The sequence below is a fragment of the Micromys minutus genome (assembly GCF_963924665.1).
Source record: "Micromys minutus genome assembly, chromosome: 9".
Classification (NCBI taxonomy): Eukaryota; Metazoa; Chordata; class Mammalia; order Rodentia; family Muridae; genus Micromys; species Micromys minutus.
The window spans coordinates 38,197,195-38,218,321 of NC_137978.1; the positions used below are offsets into that span (position 1 = coordinate 38,197,195).

At 48.2% G+C, this 21,127-nt stretch overlaps 1 protein-coding gene across 1 annotated transcript in view; it reads left to right on the top strand.

Annotated features, from left to right (window-relative positions):
* NT5C1A (5'-nucleotidase, cytosolic IA) overlaps positions 1-21,127 on the top strand; it is a gene marked incomplete at both ends in the record, with an annotated part of 29,132 nt that overhangs the window by 2,332 nt on the left and 5,673 nt on the right. The window contains 9 exon segments of the mRNA XM_080921241.1: positions 3,067-3,234; positions 3,602-3,731; positions 6,563-6,685; positions 8,347-8,531; positions 10,119-10,443; positions 10,446-10,594; positions 11,181-11,254; positions 13,040-13,074; positions 14,189-14,279. Coding sequence (XP_080777367.1) covers positions 3,067-3,234; positions 3,602-3,731; positions 6,563-6,685; positions 8,347-8,531; positions 10,119-10,443; positions 10,446-10,594; positions 11,181-11,254; positions 13,040-13,074; positions 14,189-14,279 — 1,280 coding nt within the window.

A 21,127-nucleotide genomic window follows, 5' to 3' on the forward strand; every position in this document is an offset into this window, starting at 1 on the left:
TGACGTTCCCAGCTCCTGTCTTTCCTGCCATAGCCCCTCCTCCCACAGCTATTTTGGGGGTTGTAAGCCTCATGGGCCCCATCAGGGCCTGGCCTGGCCTCATTTTTATTCCCAAGAGCTTGAGTAAGTATTTAACCTAGTGAAGGCCATCAGAGACCCTCACCTCTTGGGGTCGGAGGCCTTCACTGAGAGCCATCCTGTCCTCATCTCTCCCAACATCCCTATGTCCTTCCAGAAATAACAGCTTCTTTGGTTACATTCCTATCTTGAGTGCAATAGACAGATTGTTGGTCTAAGTGAGAGCTCCCCAGGCAGGCCAGTGGGGCTGGGTTGCCCTCTGTTAATTCTTCCACCCTCAGCCCCGAGTTACAGTAATCAGCCTAAATCCCAGAGAGCTAGCAAGACTGTGGCTCTCTACAACTCGGTACTCCTAAGCTGAGACCTTTAGTTGTTCTGACCCCATCCCTAGCCAGGAATGGACTTTCTGATTTGGGTGTACACAGGCACAAGGAACCTGAGTTTGGCTCTCCAGCAGCTACATGAAAGCCATGTGTGACGGAGTACATGATCGAACATGTGAAAGCCATGTGTGACGGTGTGCATGATCTAGCCTGTAGAGACAGATCTCTGGAGCTCAGAGCTCAGTGACCAGCCAGTACCACCAGTCAGTGTACTCCAGGCTTAGTGAGAGACCCTACCTCAAAAAATAATGATGGGGTGTAATAGAAGAAAACACCTGACATCCACTTCTGGGTTCCACACACAAACCTGCCCTCACACATACACACATTTTTTTTCTTTAACAAGTGAAATTAAACTCAAATCTTCATCATCACCAGTCACATCTGAAGTTATCACACAGCCACAGAGCACAGTTAATAGAGCATTTCCATAAAGTCCTGTCTTCTGGGACTGCCCAGGTCACAGAGAAGTGCTGTCAATGTGTTCCCTGAATACTCATACTCTGATTTCCTCAGAGACTAGGAAAGACAGTGGCCATCCTCGGTGGCATGCTTCTTTCCCCATCTTCTCAAAGATATCATGAATACCTGCATGGGGGAGCCAGAAGCTCTTTGGAGACAGAAATCAAACCTATCTTGCTTCCTAACATCCCCAGCTTAGCATCAATCAATGTTGCCAATCAACTGGAGCCTAGCCATGGGTTGAATACATCATCTACAAGATTATCATGAACAAGCAGAATGTTAGGTCCACTTACAGGTCTTGGCTTCAATTTGAGATCCTCTCTCCTCACCTGTAAGCTAGAGATTATGATGCTAGAATTGTCCTACTCACAGAGAAGTGGTTGCACACCATATTCTGATAATCCCTAGAAATCAATCCGGGTCCAGCCGCTATCCATGGTGGCTTGCTCCTATGTAAGTCAGGTATGTTGGTCCATTTGGGTTATTGTATCAAAGTGCCACACACTTGGCAATTTATACTGTAAACAATACAGATTTCTTTCTTGCAGTTGGGGAGATTTGGTGTCCAAAATTAAGGAGTCAAAAGACTAGGGTCCTCTTCCTCACTTAAAGGTGGCTGTTTCTCACCGTGTCATCACATGGCAGAATAGTCAAGGCAAACTCTGGTATCTCTTTTCCTAAGAAAAGTCCTAACCACTCCCAAAGGCCGTACCCTTTAATGCTATCTCATTCAGGATTGGAGTTCACCATGAGATTTGGAGGGGGGATACATTCAGGTATAGCAGCTGAGAAGCATTGTTAAGACCCTCTTGCAAGGGGCCCCTACCTATCCTTCTGGGCTCTTCTACACTCTCCTCTGCCCTTGCCTCTGCTCACTTTTGTGAAGACTCTGGTTTTTGTTCAACAATCCTTGTGGCCTCTTTCTTCAAGGTCTTCCTCAAAGGCTGATGACTTCCTCTCCCCTAATGACTTCTTTTGAAGGACAGTCACCGAGACCTTGCCTCCACCTTCCTTCACTGATGCCTATCCTTTTGCCGCTTAGTTCTGTTTGCTTGTCTTCTCCCCCACTTTCTGATGAGTTGAGGACAGGAGTTATATCTTCCTCAGCAGAGATAGGTGCGGGCAAACTCCATAGAGGAGCCAACTGAAGTGGGGTTCCAGAGCGAGAGCATGAGGTAAAGGGACAGAGGGGTAAGGATATTTCCTATGCACGATAAGCAAGGGGAGCATCATGTTCAAGAGTCTGAGGGCAAGGGGACAATGTGCAAAACTGTGGGCAAGGTGAGGTTGCGCAAAGCTGGGGAAGAGGAAGCTGAGGTCTGTTGCGAAGGACTTCTTGCTCTGTAGGAAAGGCTGTTGGCTTGATTGTGCACCACTGAAGAAGGGAGCTGTGATTGTGTCTGCACTTTAGACGGACCCTCGACAATTTGAAGAGGGTGAGGGGTGACGATGGACTGGACGGTGGGGGAGAAGTAAGAAGTGGGGAGATTCCAAGCATGGGTGGCTTAGACCATTGGTTGATGAGGAAGCACATGGGGACAGAGGAGGGAGTGAAGGTCTACTTCCTGGCTTCGGTTGTCTGATTACAAAGTGGTGATCTGGATGAATAGATGATGCAGCTGAGCACAAGATGAGGAAAGGGGGAAGAGGCAGGGTTTGGGGGTGAGGGTGAGGGAATTCAACCCCAGGCACTGTAAGCTGGAGTATCTGTTGGTTGACTGGGGTGGTTAGATATGCAGGACTGGAGCTCAGGAAACAGATCCAGGCTAGAGATTTTTTTTTCTTATATAATTACTGTGTTTCTGGGCTCTAATTTTTTTTTCCTGAGGGCATGTAGCTCTTCTTTCATAATGGAAAGCATTTGGGAGTCATCTCCATGTGGCCATACTTTGGCTAAATTGTCCTCATTTTTCTCTGGTGTCCAGATGGCCAGCAATATCTCAAGCTCCCCGAGGGCATGCCCCTCCCTCCCATCACACTCCTAAATAGGGAGCCAGTCTCCAGCAGGGTCCATCCCAGAGTATGCCTCTGCCCGAGCAGAGCCTCTGCCTTCCCCACACCCCAGGGTGCAGGAGGAGTTTGCACAGGTGAATCTGGCTCAGGATGAGTCTGAGTGACTGTCCTACTGTCCCTCTTACAGCCAAAGCCTCAGAATGCGGTCACCATTGCGGTGTCCTCCAGAGCCTTGTTTCGAATGGATGAGGAGCAGAGGATCTACACGGAGCAGGGTGTAGAGAAGTATGTCCAGTACCAGCTGGACCATGAGAATGAACCCTTCAGCCCCGGGCCCGCCTTCCCCTTTGTGAAGGTGAGAGGGTAGTTCCTGAAACAACCCACACAACGCCTTTGTCAGAAGCTCTGTCTGGTAGAGGCAATTGTCCCATGGCTAAAGGACTAAGCCTTGGAGGGAAGAGGCCACCTTCCTCCGGACTGATGGAGCCCCGGGATGGGTAACCACTTGAGGAGCTATCCCCCTTCGTCTACCTTTAATGAAGTGCCTCCGCGTAGTGAACAACCAGTCTGATGGTGGAAAATAGCAGGCGGTGGAGTGCACAGATCTCATTCCACGGAGTCAGTCTCTAGCCTCCCCTCTCCTTTCTCACTGCGTCCTTGGCCACTGTCTCCACCCGTCAATCATTGGGATGCTGACCTGGGGTTTGCTGTCTCCTTTCCAGGCCCTGGAGGCTGTGAACAAGCGGCTGCGGGAGCTGTATCCCGATAGCGAAGATATCTTTGACATTGTCCTCATGACCAACAACCATGCTCAAGTGGGAGTTCGTCTCATCAACAGTATCAACCATTATGGTAAGCGTGAGGCAGGTGCTCATGGGATGCCCTACCATATGCACTCCCCATGACCGATGCAGGGTCAGGCTGGGTTGGGCGATCCCAACTGCCATCCTAACCCCAGCCATGTGCTGCTAACCTGGCACTGTATTTTTAACCTCAGTCTTTTAAAACTAGTAAGCCTGAGACTGTAGTTCAGCTGATCGAGTGCTTGCCTGGCAGGCAGAAAGTCCTGGGTTCCGATCTCCAACACCAAATAAACTAGCTACGTTATTAGAACATGCATGGAATAGCTTCACTTGGGAGATGAGGCAGGAATTCAAAGCCTTCTTATGCTACACAGCGAGTTCAAGGCCAGCCTGAGATGTATGAGAATCTGTCAGCAAACAAACAAAAAAACAAAGAGTTGGGGATGTGGCTTAATTGGTAGAGTTCTTGCCTGGTGTACATGAAGCCCTGGGTTGGATCCCCAGCACTGAACTCAAAAACAAATAGCAAAAAGGCATGGTTATATAAAACCTATAATCCCAGAACGGTGGGGTCAGTGCTGTGGGGGAAGAGGAATAGGTAGTCTAAGATACATGTGACCCTGTCTCAAAATATTTACATACATACATACATACATATGTACATATATACAAGACTGTAATGTTGTGTGTCATGATGTCATAGCTTTAATCCAAGCCCTCCAGAGGCAGAGATATGTAGACATCTGAGTTCAAGGCAAGTTTGCCTTATAAAGTGAGTTCCAGGACATCCAAGGGCTACACAAAGAGAAACCTTGTCTAAAAAAACAAACACCAACAAAAACCTGTAAAAATAAAACAAACCAAGCTGATTTGAAATGCTGCCAGTATTAGAGGTGCCGTCCCTGGCTGATTTCCGGCCACCCATGGTTGATCAACATAACTGGCTCATAAAATCCCTGAACATTTAATAACTGACTCTTTATAAACCAGCACAAGCCAGCTGCAGCCCTCACCGGACAGGCCCTGTTCCCTGTGTAACTGGAAACGGTGTTTACTGCCTCTATGCCTCAGTTTCCCTACCTATAGGAGACTAACAGGCTTCACAAGGCTAACAGAAGACTCGGGAGCAGATCAGGGTGAAAGGATGTTTCTCTTTTCAGTCCAGCTATGAAGGAAAGTACTGAACCCCTCAGAGCAAGCCCCAGCCAAGGGAGTGCATTCTTGTTTCCAGGACAACTCAGAACCACAGGACAGAAAGGAAAATTGGACCTAGAAAGGCCAGAATCCAAGCCTTGGCATCTCTCTCGGGCTTGTATTCTCCCTCAACCTCTTGTCCTTCTTTAGAAAGCTTAGTCCTTTGCTGTTGTTCTGGGAAGTCTGAATAGTCCTAGGCCCTCTTCTGGCTTCCATAGGAGCCAGGTACACACATGTCACAGAGATACACATGCCGGGAAAATTCCCAAACACACACACAAAAGGGGACTCCATGGACTGGAGAGGTGGCTCAGCAGTTAAGAGCACTGGCTGCTCTTGCAGAGGGTCTATGTATACGTTCACTTCCCAACACCTCAGTGGCAACTCACAACTGTGTGTAACTCCTGTTCCAGGAAATCTGACACCCTCACACAGACATACATTCATACAAACACCAACGACCATAAAATAAAAGTAATGAAGTCATCTTCTTTTAAATAGGAGGAACCACCAACTCCAACCCATCCACATTTACAGCTTTACACGATCTCCTTCCAAGCAGCCAACAACTCAGTTACACGTTTATTGTATTTCAGTTTACTTAATTTTGATATGGGATCTTACTGTGTAGATCCTGAGGCCAGGCTAGTCACAGACTTGAAAGCCTCTTGCCTTAACCCTCTCAGTACTGGGCTTTCAGACATTTCAGACATGTTCCTGTCTCCTGAGTGCTGGGATTAAAAACATGGGCCAAGATACTTGGCTTTACTACCTTTGTAAGAAACAAAACTTTAACTTGTGAGCATATGTATGTGTCTGTGTGTGTAAGACAAACCACCTCTGCATGGGCCCTTCGAAGGTCAGAAGAAACATCATTTGGAGCTACAGTTACAGACAGTTCTGAGTTACTATGCTGAGAACTGAATTTGGATCCTCTGGGAAAGCAACTGGTGCTTTTAACCCCTGAGCCACCTCTCTAGCTCCTGTTTACTACTTTAAAAATGTATTTCTTTATTTTGAGTTTTGGGAATGAAACCAGGGTCGCCATAGGCCGTGTGTGTGTGTGTGTGTGTGTGTGTGTGTGTGTGTGTGTGTGTGTTCAATCACTGAACTATATACTCTTAGTCTCCAGTTAGCTTTGTACAACACTAATTTCAAATAGCTGAATGTGAAGTTGATGTTAACAATATTTAACCACCTGGGGGAGGGGTGCTGAGCAATAAAAAGAGGCAGGGCTCCATGCTTGAGTGGGACCCTGTATGTTGTGGGCTGTGGGGAGAGCAGCAACCCTGCCTAAGGGACTTATGTAGTGACGGTAAGGATAGCAGCCATTTGTCAGCCAGCAAAACAATTGCAGAGCTTTTGCAGATCTGCGAGGAAGCTACCCAGCTTGGACTCTGACTGGTTCAGCTGGGTTGAGAGTCTGCCCCTGTCCAGTCATCTATGACTAGGAAGATAGGGTCTCGGGTCCATCTTTTGAGGTTGTATGGTTCCCTGACTAGGTGGAGATACTATGAGCCAGGCGTTTTCATCTTACTTCCCTGATGAAGGATGGAGAGGCTTGGACGAGGGATGCTAGGCTGAAACAGAGTCGCTCTGATGCCTTACCACTCAGTTCAAGCAGAGAGACCATTATGAGGTATGAAGTTTGATCCTGGCTTCATTGGGGACTGTCTTCCTCCGCAGACCTGTTCATTGAGCGATTCTGCATGACAGGTGGGAATAGCCCCATCTGCTACCTCAAGGCCTACCACACCAACCTTTACTTGTCAGCCGATGCAGAAAAAGTTCGAGAAGCCATCGATGAGGGTAAGTCAGAATGAGGCGGGAAAATATGGGAACACCTCCCCACTCATAAAGGGGTCCCAGTGGTGAGAAGCCTGCTGACGGAGCTTTGAACAGACACTGGGGTTACCAAGGTAACAGCAAGGGAAATCTATGCACACGTTCCTATGATCTGTCTTGTAAAGTGAAAACAAAGCCCTACCTAATCCTCATGCCTTCTCCTGCCCTCCAGTGCACATTGATCAGCACCACCTAGCCTCTGTTTCCATGGGAACTTTCCTTCCAGACCAGAAAGCTACTGCTCTCTAAGATCCCTCTGGGCTGATGGGAGTTCTGGTTCCTGTGTGGCCAGGAAGCTTCCACCCATCACTGGACCAATGAGAAATAAACTTTCAAACAGTCATCTTCCAGAGCTGGGCCGGCCAGTGCTAAGATAAGATCAGGGGGCTCAGTTACTGATAATGAGAATTCCATTTTTATGTGCACCATTCAAGGGGTAGTTTGGGGTGACAGCTTCTCCCAATAGGAGCCCACAGAGGAGGAAAGACTGGCTCCCCATGTGTTTTCAGGCTGAACATTCAGGGTTCCTGTCAACTGCCCTCTTTTCCATCCATGTTGCCCCTTTGTGAGGCTTTGTTTAACCAGGACCCAGAAGGCATCTCCCTAAACACATCACACCCTTTGGTTGAGATCTTGGGACTAGCTAACATAGAGGTGTGCCTCAGAGTAGCGGGGCTCAGGTCATCTTGGCATTAGGTTGACGATGGGACTGTGAAGGTATGTAGTCTGGCACTCAGGACCTGGTCCTACCCTGGGCATCCTTAGGCCAGTGAAGCTGTTGATATCTGTCCTGCTAACTCTTCCCAGAGCTCTGCAGAAGTCTAATTCTGTGACCCTCTATTCCTACAAAGGAGCAGGAAAGAGGTGGCCTTTAGATGAAGACTATTGAGGGAAGTCTCCTGACTGAATTCTGGAGCCTCGGTCCCTGGTGGGCATTCTTGCATCCCAGAAGGACCCCGATTGCAGAAAGCCTACATTCACGATCACACGTAGCTTATGTTGCCTCCCAGGACCGAGTACACTGTCTCACAGCCCAAGCCACAGTGACTTCAATGTACCTGCATGCTTGGTGGCTGTAGACAGTATATCCACATCCATCCACCCCTCCTGCAGTCTGAGAGCTCGTCCTCATACAGACTCGGAAGAATCTTAGTTTTACTCTGGTCCTGAGGGAGGTGTGTAACTTGGAATCAGTTGTGAGGGAGTGACCACACCTCCAGGCATGCTTCCCAGTCTGCTCTCCACACAGGGTGAGGGATGCCAACAGAAAGTGACATGGGAGTCCTGTCCTTTAGCCAAGACTGTTGTTTAGATGCTCCACGCCAGCATGGTCTTCAGTGTTATTCATATTTCCTCATGCTAACATAAATAGCTCTTCGGTGTCCATCCCAAGGACACCTCTAGAGCTCTCCACAAAGATATTAATGAGGTAGACCTTGATAGTCCTCATAGTACTTCCTCAGAGCTATGGCCACTATCTATTATGGCCAGTAATCATGCACTACCAATTTATAAATGCTTTCAAGGAGTCCTTGATAGGTTTGCCATTAGTCCTGGTGGGACAAGGAGAGCACAGGCTACCTTCTGTGCCAAGGCTCAGACTACGTTCACCTCTCTCTTCCCAGGGATTGCAGCTGCCACCATCTTCAGCCCTAGCAGGGACGTGGTTGTGTCTCAGAGTCAGCTCCGCGTGGCCTTCGATGGGGATGCAGTACTCTTCTCCGATGAGTCAGAGCGAATCGTCAAGGCCCATGGGCTGGACAGATTCTTTGAGCATGAGAAGACCCATGAGAACAAACCTTTGGCACAGGTGCTACACACTCCCAGAACTCCCAAGTAACGCCTCTTTCCCCGGAACCTAGACTGGCCTGAATCCAGGGCCAAACCCAGGCTAAATCCACACTCCACCAGACCCTCTCTTACTAGGAACCAAGCCTCCTCTCTCCTTTGTTTTTCAAATCAAGGTTTCACTGTGTAGGCTCAGCTGTCCTGGAACTTGCTTTGTAGACCATACTGTCCTTGAACTCAGAGATCCACCTCCCTCTGCCTCCTGAGGTTTAAACCTCACCTCTCTCACTTGGCTTCTAGCTCCTTTCACTGAGACTCTACCCCTTCACTAGGTCCTACCTCCTCACTCAAGTGCCATTTTTACCCCTTGGGTGCCCAGCATCTCTCCAAGCACCTCACTGAAGCCTCTTCTGCCTCCCTGTTTTGATTCCTCCAAACCCTTGTCTAAGGTCTCCATCATGTCTCAGAAGCCCCCATGCCCCATTCTGAATCTTGAGCCCTCTCTGAAGTTCCAAGTTCCCACTTTTCCTCAAATCTCTCTCTCTCTCTCTCCCGCCCTTTCTCCCTCCCCCTCTCATGTACACACACACACACACACACACACACACACACACCTCTTGATCCATTGTTCTTTCCCTGTGATCCTCAGCTCCTCTCCTCTCTCGGGATACCCTCCTGAGAAAGGCCCCATCCTGCCAGAAGCTCCTGTTTCCTTCACTGGGAGACAAGAAGAACTTACTATTGCACCATCATAGGGAGTCAGGGCTGTGGGTTCTCTTGGGCCACCTCTTGCTATGCCTTAAGTGGCCCAGGGACCCTCACCTGCCCTTCTACTTCTGGTGTCTTGGAGCTTGGTAGAAATTCCATGTAGGTGGAGTAATGGGGTTCCCCAGCTCTGCTGGGAACTCCAACCTGAGCTTTTATAGACATCTAGGTGCCAGGGAAGTACACTTTCCCACTAGGTGGTTAATAGAGACCCAGAAGAACACAGTTGACTCCAGGTTACTTGGCTAGGAAAATCCCCAAGACTAGCAGCCTACTTCCCTGGCTTCCAATTGATTTGAAAATGAGCCACATTCTGCACCATCCTAGTCTTTCTTCACATATTTTCAGTGGGCACTTTCCCGGACCCCAGAGAACTTGAGCCCAGTATCCTGAGCCACTTCTGCTTCTGTCCACAGGCAGGCTCATTTTCAGTGATTACACAGTGGCCCATCTGGCCCAGATGTTCACAGACAGAATAGTTTGTTCTGATTGGCGGGCGCCTGTGCTGTCATCACTAGCTCGTTCCTATTGTTTCTTTGCTGATGAGCACAGAGGACCACACTTACAGATCTGTAGGATGAATTGCTTCAGGAGACATGAGTGGATATCCATAGCAACAGTTGCCCTGGTGATGGGTATTCTTACACAGCCCCAATCACATTAAGACAGACCCCAGACTAAGGTACCTACAGCCCTGTATGCACACAGGAGCCAGAACAGGCAGACCAAACCTACCAAAGCATTTAGGGATTTCCCACCCCAACAGCCAATCACTGATGCTCTAGGATGAAGGGGGAAATGTTTGGGTGAATTAATCGGCATCTCTGTCTCCTTTTCACGACAGGGCCCCCTAAAGGGCTTCCTGGAAGCACTAGGTAGACTGCAAAAGAAATTCTACTCTAAAGGCCTGCGGCTGGAGTGCCCGATTCGCACTTACCTGGTGACAGCGCGCAGTGCAGCCAGTTCTGGAGCGCGGGCTCTCAAGACCCTGCGCAGCTGGGGCCTGGAGACGGACGAGGCCTTATTCCTAGCTGGAGCACCCAAGGGTCCCCTTCTTGAGAAGATTCGCCCACACATCTTCTTTGATGACCAGATGTTTCATGTGGCTGGAGCTCAGGAGATGGGCACTGTGGCTGCGCATGTGCCTTATGGTGTGGCTCAGAATCCCCGGCAGCAGCCCCCGCAAAGCAGTCACTAGGTGCACAGGAGCTGAGCTACCTTGCTCCGGGCCTCCTGCCACACTTCCGAACCTCATCTGGTGAACTTTTCTGGATTCCCACTGTCTATCCTTCCGTGTGCCATCTTTATCCCCCGGACCAGGTACTCTTAGAAAGTTACAAAGACAGAGCCAGTAGTCTCCAGATCCCTCCCGGGCAAACACTGCCATGACCCTGGCTAGAAAGCAGGACTCTGCAGGGTATCCTGGATGTCAGGGACAAATTGGTGGGACAGAGAGTAGTGTAGTCAGAGAAGTCAGGATGCCAAAGAGCTTGGGATGAAAAAGGTCTTGTGTAGTGCAAAGAACATTGTATGAACATGGGTAGATTTAGCTTCTGAAGCAGATCTGGTATGGGCCTGTATGACTTAAGTCCCTCTTTCTCATAAGCCTCAGTGTACTTCCATCTTTTAGGTGGCTTTCAATTTGTTCTTTAGCCAAAGAAGCTTGGCTTTATAGGATTATGCACTAAATTAATCATTCTGTGCTGGGGCTGCTAGTACCTACGGTACCTATGTAGATTACAAAAGGACACTAAGTGAATGAATTACAAAACTAATGGCCCTTCCTCTGGCCTGAGCCAGGACATACGCTAGATTCCAGCCCTTAGATCCTCAACCCTGAGGCCCATCGGATGGGAAATAAGCACAGTGTGGTACAGAGTCTCTGTATATGTTTTTTCATGTTTAGAAACCACTGCACAAGATGACCTTTTGCTTGCTGTGGTTTGCTCTCCTGAGCCGCGGAGAGCTGCTATGTGGAAGGTTTGTCTGAAGAACTGAAGGGAAGAAATGTTGCCCACATGCAAATTCTCCTCTAGCCAGCAGGGGGCACTGCCGGCTCTCCCTGGAAACCAACTCTGGGTTTTCCCTGGCCTTCAACTTTTAGGCAAAGTTCAGTTAGTCCTGCCTGCCAGTGTCCTCATCTCAGTCCTGGGTCTGCCAGTCACTTCTACCTGTCATGCAAAAGAAAGTTCTCCTAGCAGAGAAAGACCTCTAGCCCCAAATGTGGAGAAAGTGTAGGCCCTGAAATGAGTTGTTGTCCAGGTGGAGCCTGAGCTGTAGGTGCTACAGTGAGGTGTGAGATGTGTCAGGTCTGTTCTGTAACCAAAGATGCTAAGAAGGTGATACTTTACAGAGGAATGAGCTGAAGGTGCACCAGCATGGTTCTGCTGTGGAGAGTGAGTCAGAGCCAGTCAGAGCTGCTCTGGAAGTCATAAGCTGCCATTGGGGTGCTATGCAAAGGATTCTAAGGTGAGCTGGCCTTCCTGAGAGGTACCAGCGATCACTCCATCTTTACATGAATCTCCACGACCCTCTCTTTTCCACATGTTGAGTGATGGCCCACCTCCTTAGCAAAGGCTAAGCAACCCTGGCACTCAGAGGAAGGGTGGAAGAGTGGATGGTTGGTCCCCCTTTGAAGACAAAAAAGGGCAAGCAGACATGATTGCCTGGCTCCCACAGAGATTTCAGCAACAAAGAAACCCAGAAGCATCATCAGAAGACTGGGAGCTGAGGAGGGCCAGAGGAGAGGAGCGTAGAGGTAGGGCAGAGGGCATCTGGGGACTCTAACCTCCGTCCTAGGCATTTGAATCAGGATCTGAATGAGTATGTAGGGCAGTGTGTCCCAGGGTGACAGCTGCAGAAAGGAGGAAAAAGAAGATGCAAGAACTCCCAGAAATGAACACTGGCTTGGACCAGAAGAGAAACCCTAGGTCAGGCTTGCGCTACTGGGTCTGTGGCATGCAGATGCTATTCCTGGAAGGAACGTGAGGCTGACACCCACCACACACAGCTTCTTTATGGAGCTGCTGCCATTAATGCAGCCAGAAGGGCATGAGGTGAAGGTGTCTTTACACAGGCTCATCTTTTTTTCATCATTATAACCAGGACATCAGAGGAAGGAGGTCGGAGGTTAGAACAAAGTCTGTAAGGGGATACCTACTTGTACCCCACTCCTGCCCAGAGATGCTGTGTGACCTAAGAACACCTGCCAAGAAAGGAAACTGTGGTTGGAGAGGAAGCTCAGCCTCAAGGCACTCTCCCCCTTGAAGGGTCTCAGCAGAGGTTCACAGTCAATAGTCACAAGAAGCTTATAAGGATGTGCGGAGCAGAGGCTCACAGATTGTCCTTAGGTTGCCCAGTCAGAAAAGACGTGTGTACTGTGAAAACAGCACCAGACATTGCTGAATTTGGCATGAGGTCTAGTGCCCAGAACCCTGTCAATAAGGCTGCAAACCCTCCCAGGTTTCCCAGGAAACAGGAATGGTGCCATGCCAGAAATGGGAAGATAAGGTGCCTGAAAGGGCTGCGTCTGGAACCACCATTACCAGATACTGACCGCACTTGACAGCGTAGAACGCTCCAAATTCTATTATTGAAACCACAGACAAGCATCTGAGGCCTGGACAGAGGCTTTGGAAGCCGGTCTCACAGGCCAGAAGTCCCAGGGGCAGGCTCTAGCTGCAGCCAGCCAGTCCCCCTGATGGACAGCCCTCAAGAGCTGAAGAGGAGCCTGGCAGCTTGAAGCTTTATTTCTTGTGTTGCCAGGAGATTGAAAAACCAGCTGAGCACCAAAGCCCCAGGTGAAGCCTCAGACTCAGCACTGGGGTAGAGGAGCCACCGCTCCCAGAACACTGGACCCCTTCAGCTGGAAGTACCACAGCCCCAGGTCTGGCAGAACACTCCTCCTAGGAAGTATTTGCCAACAGAATTCCAGGCCCAGGAGAACCGCCACTCAGCAGAACAGTAGCTCTGTTTGTTATTAAGCGTGGAGATCGCTAAGATTATTACAGAACTCCCTTCAGGGGAGAGTGATGTAGCTGGACATCTGGCTCGGTCAGCAGAGTTCTTGCCTGCCGAATTCAAAAGCCTGGATTCAACTCGCAGCAATGCAGAAGTTAGGCGTGACGGTGCACACCTATAGTTCCAACGCCAGGGGATGGAGAAAGGGGGGATCAGAAGGTCAAGGTGACCCTCAGCTGCACAGCCAGTCCACAGCCAGTCTGGATTCCCTGAGACCCCATCGCAAAAAGAAGAAAGCAAACCTTCACCTACTTGATGGTCCAACTGCATTCGTGGGAACGTAGCAGAATACGCTGGAAAGAAAATAGAAGCTAGCAAGACGTTCAAATCCAAAATGGACTTGATGTTACACCTCTATTCAATTACTGTGTATCTATGCAGTCAAAGAAATGATCATAATATCAAATGTGGTAAATAGCTCCACCCAAGTCCCTGGATATCCCTTGATAAAGTCAGCTGCCCACACCCCTCCACCACTGGAAATTCAGCCTGCATGAGACTGTGGCCCGTGTCTGCTCCCTTGAGGTATCCTGACCATACAGACTCAGGGAACTACCATAGCTTTCTCAAAGGTACCCAGCTAGCAGATGTCAGTGCTGGGACAACAAAGCCACCGTCAAGACGGAATGTTCCAGAATCCACTATAAACATGGCAAGCTGTCCTATCTACTGTCACGGTTGAAGTCACAATCCCATCATGATAGTCCCCCAGGCTTGGCCTCAGAGTCTTCAGGCAGCCTGTCCCAGTTGGAGGTGGTATGAAAGTTGGGACCTGGTTTGCTCACTGTCTTTGAGGACCATTGCTTTCCAGCAGGCAGGCATGGTCTTTGATGGCCTCTCTCTGATGCTGTGGGGCAGCTCCAAGGAGGCCAGCTTCTCACTTGTCACCAACAGAATATGAGGACAAGGAGGAGGACGACAACGAAGATGAAGATGAGGACGAGGAGGACCATTGGTCCCATGGCTGGCAACTACACTGGAAAGGGTACCTGAGACAGTGTCTCGGGTTTTACTCTTAAGGCAAGGTGCAGAAACCTCTCTGGCCAGTAGGTGGCACTGTAGGCCGCACTCAGCTGTGCGGGTAGCACATGGCTTACTTTTCTCCTATGTTACTGATTACTGTGCCGGACTCTAGCAGCCAAAGAGGACTTCAGGTGCTCTGACGATGTTCACGAAACATCTCTGTATGATGAGCTGATGGCTCTCACCGAAAACCACTGTGACGGTGTGTGCGGAGACACATTTATGAATATGAGCCTCTGTACGGACTGAGCGTATATGTTTGTGGGTGTAACAGCTGTATTTCTCTGCTGACGATTCTGTGCACGCAAGTGTGTCCGTGTCTCTGTGTGTCACACACACTTGCGAGCTTGGAGTGTGTACAGACAGTTCTGTTATTTGAGGATCCTGGACCCCGCATGCTGATGACCAGCGTGGCCTGAGGCCAGGCCTCTCAGGGGAGTCCTCTAGCTTTCTGTTGCTGTTCCACTTCTGTTGCCTCTGACTTCTCTGTCTCCTACCCCTGTGGCTCTGCAATTTTGGGGAGGAGGGGGCAGAATCTGCCTCCACCTGGCTCCATCCCCACGCATCTCTTCCCTCTTCCCAGCAGTGCCAGGGTTAATATGGTGACCTATCTCACCGCCACCACTAGGAAAGCTGACTTCCTTCTGGGCCTCCCGTTCTTGCCAGATATGCTTTACCTTTGACCTTGACTTGGAAGTGTCTCCCTGATGCCCCCCCCACCTCATCCCCACCCCAGAGACTTTAGAGATTGGATGAATCATGTTTGCAAAATAAGAGCTTCTCTAAGGCAAACCAAAAACTCTGCAGACCGGCGTCTCACACTCCTGGCCAAGGCTGAATATGCCTCCATGGCTGTCTGCCACTACTCAAGACTAGGCTTGTAGCCGACACTAATCAGAATGCTGCCAAGGTCATTGCAAACATACTGTGTGTGTCAGGGGCCTCAAACCCTCTGTCTATGGGAGCCACACAGGAAACAGACACAAAGGGCATTGGGCAACACCCTGAGAAGAAAAATATCATCGGGAATCCAGTATACCCCTGCCACGTAGGAATCTGGGCTGGTGGACCCCGAAGGTCCATCTTGTTTTGTTTTGCTGTGCTTTGCTTTGTTCTCTGAGAAATTAGAAATCTGAACTTTCAATTATTGGCCACCATTTCAAGTTTAGAAAACTTTGTATAGGCCAAGAGAAGCTTATGCTGTTAGCCAAATCCACCCCTCCAATCTCAGTTTGCTTTCTACCCAAAGCCCAGTGAACCGAGACTTTTAGACCCAAGTTACTGAGAACAGAAGGAACGTTACTCTCAGAATCACAGCTTGTGGTCTTTAAGAGACCTTAGAGATGATGTAAAATATCCGTGGTGTGTTTTAAGTGCTTGGGTACAAGCCGGGCTTGGAAGAACACACTTGTTATCCCAGCACTAAAGAAACTGAGGCAGGGGATGCTAAATTCAAGACCAGCCTGGTCTGCATATCAAGACTCTATTTTTAAAACCTGGATAATAATGGATATGGTTTGTAGCATACTTTTTTAAAGATTTATTTGTTTATTTATTATATATAAGTACACTGCAGCTGTCTTCAGACACACCAGAAGAAGGTATTGGATCTCATTACAGATGGTTGTGAGCCACCATGTTGCTGGGATTTGAACTCAGGACCTCTGGCAGAGCAGTCAGTGCTTTTAAGCACTGAGCCACCTCTCCAGCTCCCTCCTGGTATACTTTAATCCCAGTACTCTCAAGACAGAAGTAGGTGGATCTCTGTGAGTTCAAAGCCCGCCTGTTCTACGTAGCAAGCTTCAGGATTGTTAACACTACACAGTGAGGCCCTGCTTTAAAAATAAAACAAGCTGGATGGTGGTGGACACACCTTTAATCCCAGCACTCCGGAGGCAGAAGCAGGAGAATCTCTGAGTTCTAGGCCAGCCTGGGTCTTACTCTGTCTTGTCTACAAACTGAGTTCCGACTGAATGAGTGGTCACAAGATTTAGTTTTAAAATAACACACCTAAAACTTAACTTCCAATTTGATGTCCTCTTTCAACAGTGTCTGAGTATCCTCCATTGGGAACAAGATCAAGGACAGAGCCCACACTGAACAGTAGCCCCCTGCTTGTCCCTGGTCTCTGCTGCCCTGTGCACCTCCTGACCCCTCTGCCTTGCTGTGTGCCATAAACCCCCAAGTGCCTCCTTGGGGAGCTAGAGTGCATGTGCTCCGTTGTGTGACGTCCTTACTTGGGACAAGAGTGGACACACACCTTTTTTAACACTGCTCCTTAGCTTTCTCTCAGTACATGGGGGAGGGGACTGCTATGTCCACTCCTGTCCTGGTCCTGTGACAAAGGATGCTGCATGCCTATTACTGTGAGCCCCTTCCCTCATGCTCACCCTATGCCTTCGTTTCACAAGGGCTTTTGCTTCTTGAAAGCCATTCAAATAAATAGCCATTCAAATACATATGTTGTCTTGCTTTCTTCCTTCCTTTTCTTTCTTTTCTTTTAAAGTTCATTATAGGTGAATCCAGAAGTTGGTATAAGTCCAAAGAAATTTAGCTCTGTCATCGTTTTGAGACAAGTCTTACAGGTGCTTGCCAAGTTATGGCCCAGCGCTGTGGGACAGTTTCCTGAGTCACTCCTGGAATTGGAGTTACAGGTAGTTGTGAGCTGCCATGTGGGTGCTGGGAATAGAAACTGAATTGTCTGAAAGAATGCACTTAACTTCCAAGCCATCTCTCTAGCACTTCTCTCTCTCTCTCTCTCTCTCTCTCTCTCTCTCTCTCTCCCTCCCTCCCTCCCTCCCTCCCTCCCTCCATCCCTCTCTTTTTCTCTTTCAGTGTTCTTTTGTTTTTAAGATTTATTTATGTATAATATATATATATATATATATATATATATATATATATATATATATATATATATATGAGTACACTGTAGCTTTCTTCCAACACACCAGAAGAGGGCATCAGATTCCATTACAGATGGTTGTGAGCCACCACGTGGTTGCTAGAATTGAACTCAGGACCTCTGGAAAAGCAGCCGTACTCTTAACCACTGAGTCATCTCTCCAGCCTTCATTTTGTTTTTTTTTTTTTATTTAAGACAGTTTTTTTTTTTTTTTTTTTTTTCCTGTATAACCCTGGCCGTTCTGGAACTTGCTCTGTAGACCAGGCTGGCCTTGAACTTGGAGATCTGCCTGCCTGTGCCTTCTGAGCACTGATATTAAAGGTGTAAACCACCACCCTACCACCCCGGCTCTTTTTCTTTCTGTTTTTATTTTCCTCCAACACCTAGGTATAGGCTGGGCCACTATGCCTTTAATCCTTGTATAGGCAGGTGGATCTTTGTGAGTTTGGGGCCATCCTGATCTACATGGCAAGTTTAAGACCAGTCAGGGCCACAGTGTGATGCATGCTTTCCCTGATGTTCTGGGCTTCCTCACTCCCCAATCCTTCTACCATGACATGGTTTTCAGTTTTCTCTCTTCCTCTTCTATCTTCTATATAAAGCTGTCGGGTTTACAGATTGCTTGCTCTGGTGTTTTTCTCTTAGATCTTAATAAAATTGTCCTCAGACTTCAGAAAGAAAAACGAGGTCTTGCCATTTAGCTCAGGCTAGCCTCAAACTCAAAATCCTTCTGCCTCAAATTTTCTAAGTTCTGGAATCTCAGCAATGTGCCACCAAATCTGGCTCAAAATCCAGTGACTGAGCTCTCTCTCTCTCTCTCTCTCTCTCTCTCTCTCTCTCTCTCTCTCTCTCTCTCTCTCTCTCTCTCTCTCTCGACCCTGCTTTATGAGGATGGTAGACTGAGCTCCAGAAAGGCAAGCTTTCCCTTGTCAACTTGACAGGATCTGGAATCATCTACATTGAATCACAACCCCATTTCAGTGTGGGACGATCCTACGTAAGGGTGTGACTATCAGAAACAAGGCAGTCTGGGGCCATTTGGTAGGTTGGCTACCACAACTCAGCCTCCAGACACACATGTCATCTAAAGTCTGGAAATACTTGTGTGGAATTAGTTGATTAAGTTGAGATGGGAAGCCCACACTAAAAGTGAGTAGCGCCATTCCCTAGGTTGGGCCCCAGACTGTATAAGGATGGGAGCTGAACACAAGCATTTGTCCCTCTGCTTCCTGACTGCCACCTGATGTCTTGGCTTTCTTGCCATTATGGCCTCCTTACCCTTGAACCTCGAGCTAAAGCAAAACCTTTCTACTATAAGTTGCTCTGGAACTGCCAAGGGTGAGGATGGAGTGGAAGGGAGAAGAGGAGATGGAAAGGATATGACATTAAGGAAGAGGATGGATGGGCTGATTCCCGTCCATCAGCCTTCCCCTGGTACCTTAGCCTCTTTATCTCACCATCCCTGCAGGCAGAGCAGGGATCCAAGGAAAACTTCATCCACCTTCTATGAGCCCTCCTGATGTAGCAAGCACCTCCTCTGACCGAAAGGCTAGACCCAACCTTAAGTCTGCTCATCCTCCCCACCCCACCCCCATACACACATACCTGGTCTCAGGGATGGGGAGGCTTGCCGTCTTCTACTTCCTTCCTCTTGTCTCAGGTCCAGCAGGTGCCTTCAGGAGCCTTAGAGCCTCCATCTTGAGCAATGTCACAGCAAGTGTGTGTTCAGATGTCTTTATGACACCGAGACAGTTGAATAATGTCCATCAGCTAGTGATACTGGAACTAGTCACAGCTGTTCATGGCCAAGGGACCGTGTCCACAGCAAGGGAAACAGCTGGACTAGGGGACCTTCTATTTTGTGGGTGCGCTGCCATGACTGAACCCTCTGCTTTCCAAAATACTCTCAGAACTGAATTAGAGAACAAAAGCCCTGTGACAGAGGCAGTGGCTTGAAGCAGGAGGCGGGGAAAGGGGAGAGCAACAGGGTAGACAGTTCCTGAGCATTGCTCTTCTTTTGCTCGGGGCTCATGGGTGACCCAAGGGTTACAAGTCTCCTTGTCTTTCGCTTGTTGGCCTGACTTTAAGTCCCCAGTAGGTCACTTTTTAAAACACAGATAGTTTTGGAAACTTTGACCATAGTTCATGAGGATTCACTGTGTTCTTTAGAAGATATGTTTAGGACTGAACAGATGGCTCTGTGGTTAAGAGCACTTGCTGCTCTTGTGGGGGACCCGGGTTCGGTGCTCAACATCCACATGGTGACTCACAACCATTTGTAATTCCAGTTCCAAGAGATTCCATGCCTTCTTCTGACCTTGGAGGGCCTTGTGCTACTCAACTGCCCTAGAACCCGAGCTGACTTCAAGCTTGTGAGTTATGAGCCTGAATTAGCCTCCTGGATCCTGGAATTATCATCATGTCTTTCCATATTGTATTATTGAAAAACGCAAAGATAATAGATGTTTGGTGTTTCTACCTTAGGAATGACAGCTGTAGGAGGCAATATCTTGTTTGTTTGATTTTTGTTTGTCAAAATAGAGTCTGACTTGTACACCAGAACTCCCTCCCTATGTAGGTAAGACAGACCTTGAACTCACAGATACTTGCCCCCTTTTGCTTCCTGAGTGGTGGGCTTAAAGGCATATACCACCATGCGAAGCCTAGGTAGTGTATCTGTTTGTTTGTTTGTTTTTATGAGTTTATCGATTTTCTTTTTTTCTTTTCTTTTCTTTTTTTTTTAGAGTTAAAAAATTTATGTAAATGAGCACACTGTCACTGTCTTCACACACACTAGAAGAGGGCTTGGGATCTGTTTACAGGTGGTTGTGAGCCACCTGTGGTTGTGGGACTTGAACTCAGGACCTCTGGAAGAGCAGCCAGTGCTCTTAACAATTGAGCCATCTCTCCAGCCCCAGTAGTATATTTGTAATAGGTTAAACTGTCCCACAGTGTATATAAACTTCATGTATTTTGTCATGTTGTTCGTGATAAATATGAAAAACTTTATAGGTCAAATAAAACATTATTTCTAAGACAAGAGGTACTGACAAATACCTTTAATTCCATAATCCCAGGACTTGTAAAGGAGAAGATCTCTGAGTTCAAGGCCAGCCTGGTCTACAGGGTAGGTTCCATAACTCTGAGTTCAAGGCCAGCCTGGTCTACAGAGTGGGTTCTATAACTCTGAGTTCAAGGCCAGCCTGGTCTACAGAGTGGGTTCCGTGGCACTTAGAGCTACACCGAGAAATTCTGTCTCACTTTCCCACAAAAATTATTTCTAGCCAAGTACTGAGGCACACATTTTTAATCATAGCACTCAGGAGACAAGAGGTAAGCAGATCTCTGTGAGTTGGGGCCAGCTGTCTACATGAGTTCCAAACCAGGTTTATTTAGTGAGATTCTATCTCAAGGGTTTTTTTTTTTTTTTTTAATTCCACAAATGGGTAATTTGATAATTATAACTACAACTTCACATAATAACAGTGAGCCAAAGCAACAATTTACACAAGTAAATTAATTCCATCCTGTGAAGTAGGTGCTATTCTGAGCATCCCTTTATTGGCTACATAACTCACTCAAGGTCCAAGCTGCAAGCGGCAGAGTTAAATGTCAGCCTGTCATCGGGATCCAGGGGGGTGATTTACATCTGCCGTCCTGGCACTCAAGGCTGAGGCAGGAGGAACTGGAGCGTAAAGCCAGCCTAGGTTACACAGAGAGACCCCAAAGAAGGGAGCAGAAAGAAAGGAGGGGAGAGGGAGAGAGGAAGGAGGGGAATGAAGGGAAGGAGGAAAGGGAGGCAAATAGATCAAGTCAGTCTGGCCTTAAACTCATGGAGATCCACCTGCCTCTGCTTCCTGGGTGCTGTACCACCACACCTAGGTCTTATGTACTATTACTTATTA